The 3642-nt window shown below is 57.4% G+C and overlaps 1 protein-coding gene across 1 annotated transcript; it reads left to right on the top strand.

Annotated features, from left to right (window-relative positions):
* Window positions 1–1522: 1522 nt before the first annotated feature.
* Window positions 1523–3270, top strand: LOC124680701 (vegetative cell wall protein gp1-like; the record flags this gene model as incomplete). Its single annotated transcript, XM_047215754.1, has 3 exons — window positions 1523–1621; window positions 2113–2157; window positions 2269–3270. Coding segments are annotated over exons 1-3 (1146 nt in total), but the record flags the coding sequence as incomplete, so codon positions are not given.
* Between the last annotated feature and the right edge of the window lie 372 nt (window positions 3271–3642).

Here is a 3642-nt window from a genome sequence, read left to right as displayed (position 1 = left end):
TTGTTCCAGCGGGACGACGCAAAGTGACCGGGCCGTCCGCGGACACGCAAACCTGGCCCAAATATGCGCCAGGTTTGCGTCTCCGCGGACGCTCGGCGGTCGCACGGAGCATCCGCTCGCGTCCCCACGGGCCCTCATGGCAGCGGCACAACTTCGATCGGCCTCGAATTCACAACGCGCGCCGGTGTGGCAACCGCGGCGACCAACCGCCGCAATGGAGCGCCGAACCGCCGCGGAAGAGCAACCGCCGGCCTCTTCGTTTTCCGCGCCGCCGTTAATCCGCGCACATTATAACCCCCGCGTCTACGGTAATTCAAGTTCAACCGCCTCCTTCTTCTTCCTCTTCTTCTTCTTCTTCTTCTCCAACACCGGCATGTCATGAGCGACTACACGCTGCCGTCCGACTCGGAGAGCGAGGGCAAGTCGCCCGGATTCCTCGCATTGGTGGGAATCGCCGGCGACGCCAAGCGATCCGGGCTCCACGCCCGCCTACCCTACCTCCACACCGAGTGAGGACGAGGAGGACGGAGGCGGCAATGGCAGCGAAGGCCGGGAGGAGGACGGAGGCGGCGCTGCCGGCGGCCGACGCCGACGACGAGGAGGAGGGCCAGGAGGAGGAGGAGGAGGACTCCGACAACAAGTTCGCCCGATTGGAGGCGCAGGAGGCGACGGACGACAAGGCGGCGGCAAGGAAGAAGTCCAGGGCGCTGGCGCGGGCGGCGCGTCGTCGTCCGTCCACCGACGACGATGACGAAGACGTCATTTCTTCCGGTTTCAAGTCCTCGACGGGCGCGTCGTCCTCCAGTTCCGACGACGAGGTGACAAGCAAGAGGCGGAGGAGTTTCCACGACGACGACGACGCAGGGCTTTCGAACAAGAAGGCAAAAAAATATTTTTAGTTTATATGTTTTTAAATTTCTTCTTCTTTGTATGTTAAATATGTTTGAATCTAGTCGATTGATGTATCCGGTTAATTGTTTAGGCTATAATCTATTCGACTGGACCAACATGACATCACGAGTACATCTTTTTCGCGTTTAAAACTTGATCATTCAACTAAAATTGAAAAGAAGTAGCAAAAAAAAACAGTTGCATGTCCAAAATGCGTCGGACCGCTGAAGGTAGCTCCCGACGCAAACGGACATTTCGCCCCTCGCGGTCATTTTAGCGTCCGCGGGGCGACGCAAACGGATACTCGCGACCACTTTTGAGCGTCCGAAATGGCGTCGCGTCCGAAATGGCGTCGCGCTGCTGGAGGTGCCCTAGTATTTTGAGAGATGAAATGATTCCTGCCGCAACATCGTGCCCCTGTTTTTGTCTTCTTGCTCAGGCTAGGGGAAAGACTGCAGCTGGGTCCCACGACCGGAGCAGGTAACGTACCTGTACCGCTGCGCGGCCGGATTGGCCGTGACAAAAAGGAAGGAGACACCACCGTGCAGAGCAGAGAAGAGAAGGGAGGAGAAGAAGATCAAACAGCCGAAAGTGGGGCGCGAGTCCAGAAGACCAGAAGGAGCGCCCGGCCATGGGGAGGCCGAAGAAGGGCCCCCTGACGCTGGAGAAGTACCACCGCTTCTTCCTCGATCCCTGGAGCACCGGTTTCACCAACGAACAACTCAACAGCGTACGTATTGTTCGCGCTCCAACTTTATCCTTCATGTTTGTTCCCGTATCATGGATCACGCTCTCCAATCGAATCGAATCGAAACTTGGAGGCCGCTCTTCGTTTCCTGTTTTTTACTTCACTGAATCTGTTCGTCTTTCATTTTTCGTACAGTAGTTAAATCTGTCCCTCTTTCAGTCCTTCTTTTACTAAATCTGTCCATTCTTCTTTCAGTCTTAACCAAATCTGTTCTGGGATTTCCTGTATGGAACATGATGTGTTTGTTGTGCGCGTTCGATTCTGCTATTTACGGCCGCTGTTCGTTCCTGTTTTTCCATTGCTGAATTTGTTCGTCTTTTCTTGTTGATTAAATCTGTTCTACCACCATTTTTACTAAATCTGTTCCTTCTGCTTTCACTTTGATCTGAATGTAAATCTGTTTTGGGATTTCATGTATGATGTGTTTGCTGCGCGCGTTTGATTCTGCTTTGTATTGTACGGCCCGCTCGCAGATCATCCTCATGCATGGCTTCACCAAGCTCCACCGCTTCACCAAGGTTTTCTTCCATTCCCCCTTCTAATTTAACTTTTTCAGTTTCTTCGCCGTCTAGCTTCCGCCGCTGTTTGCGTGACGGGATGGAGTTCATCTTGTTGTTGCGAGGGAGCAGAGGCGAATCATGGAGCACCTGGTTGGGCAGGTGGACCTGCAGCCGCCGCGCCGCTCCACGCTGCACACCGAGGCCCGGCTCTCCGCCGCGAGCATCGTCGCCGCGCAGGCCGTGGCCGACGTCGCCGCGATCGGCTGGACGGAGTGCCCCATCGGCTGCGTGGCCGTCTTCGCCGGTTTCGGGGAGGACCCGCCGGAGCCGCTGGAGCCCGTGCCCCGGCCCGCCGACCACGTGCTCTCGCTGGCGGTGCGCCGCGCGCGGTCCAAGCGGACGCGCGGCTCTGCCTACCCGCGCCATGCCGCGTCCGAGAAGGGGAAGGTGAAGGAGGAGGAGGAGAAGGGGGAGATTTGGCGGCCGCCACCGTCAACTACGCCGCTGCGGGTGCGCTCCTCGATTCCGCCGGCTTCGCCCCCATCGTCCCCGCGGCCACAGACCATGGTGCCTCCTCCGCCTTCGTCGCCGTGCCGTCGCCAGCCTAAGTTGGAGCCGATCCTCTCCTCGCCACCACCACCAGGCATCGACTCGCCCCCGCCACCAGGCTCCGGCTCGCCACCACCACCAGACTCCAGCTCGTCTCTGCCACCGCGCTGGAGCCGGCCTACATTGGCGCCGCTCTCTGCGCCACCGGCACGCTTCGTCTCGCCGCTGCTCCCTACCCCACCAGTAGGCTTCGGTTCGTCCCAGGTGCCGCCGCCGCCAGGCCCTGGAGCGCCGCCTACGTTCAAGCATCATCTTCAGCCTGCAGGACCGCGACCACTCTGGCGACCGACGGTGCCGCTGTCCAATCCTGCACCGTGCCCGGGCGCGCCCTCAGTGCTGCCGCCGCAGCAAGCGCCATGGCGCTGGCCGCTTGCACCGCCGCGACGGGCACCGCCACATATGCAGCACCACCAGCGGCCGCCGCCACCCTGGGGCTGGATGAGGCAGTCCGCACCTCCCCCGGTGCCGCCACAGCATCCGCCGCGTTTTGAGGAGCAACAGCATACGCCGCAGCCCAGGCAGGTGATTTACTTTTAGCCCAACAGTAAAAGGTTTTAGGGACTGTTGTCTGCATAGTCTTTGCCAGCTTGAGAGTTTACTACACGATGACAGTAAATTAGGGATAAGATTACCCATCTTAGTAGTAGAGAATTGAGAACTGTAATTTACTAGCTTCTGTTTTCCTGCATCTCCATCGTCTAGTATTTGCCATTCTTGTGTTCAGAAACATGCATGATCCGTGGAATATTGGAATGAATTATGCCCCATCACGATCTTATGCACACCACTTCTTTTTTCTTGCTGGCAAAATGTCAACATTTTGTTGCATAATGTCAACACTTCCTTTTTATCCGCCCAAACTGTGGAGTATACTGTCAAGTATGCATCAAATCT

Source organism: Lolium rigidum, unplaced genomic scaffold, assembly GCF_022539505.1.
Source record: "Lolium rigidum isolate FL_2022 unplaced genomic scaffold, APGP_CSIRO_Lrig_0.1 contig_25485_1, whole genome shotgun sequence".
NCBI lineage: Eukaryota > Viridiplantae > Streptophyta > Magnoliopsida > Poales > Poaceae > Lolium > Lolium rigidum.
Note: the sequence above shows the minus strand (reverse complement) of the source record. Positions and strands in the feature narration are given on the sequence as shown.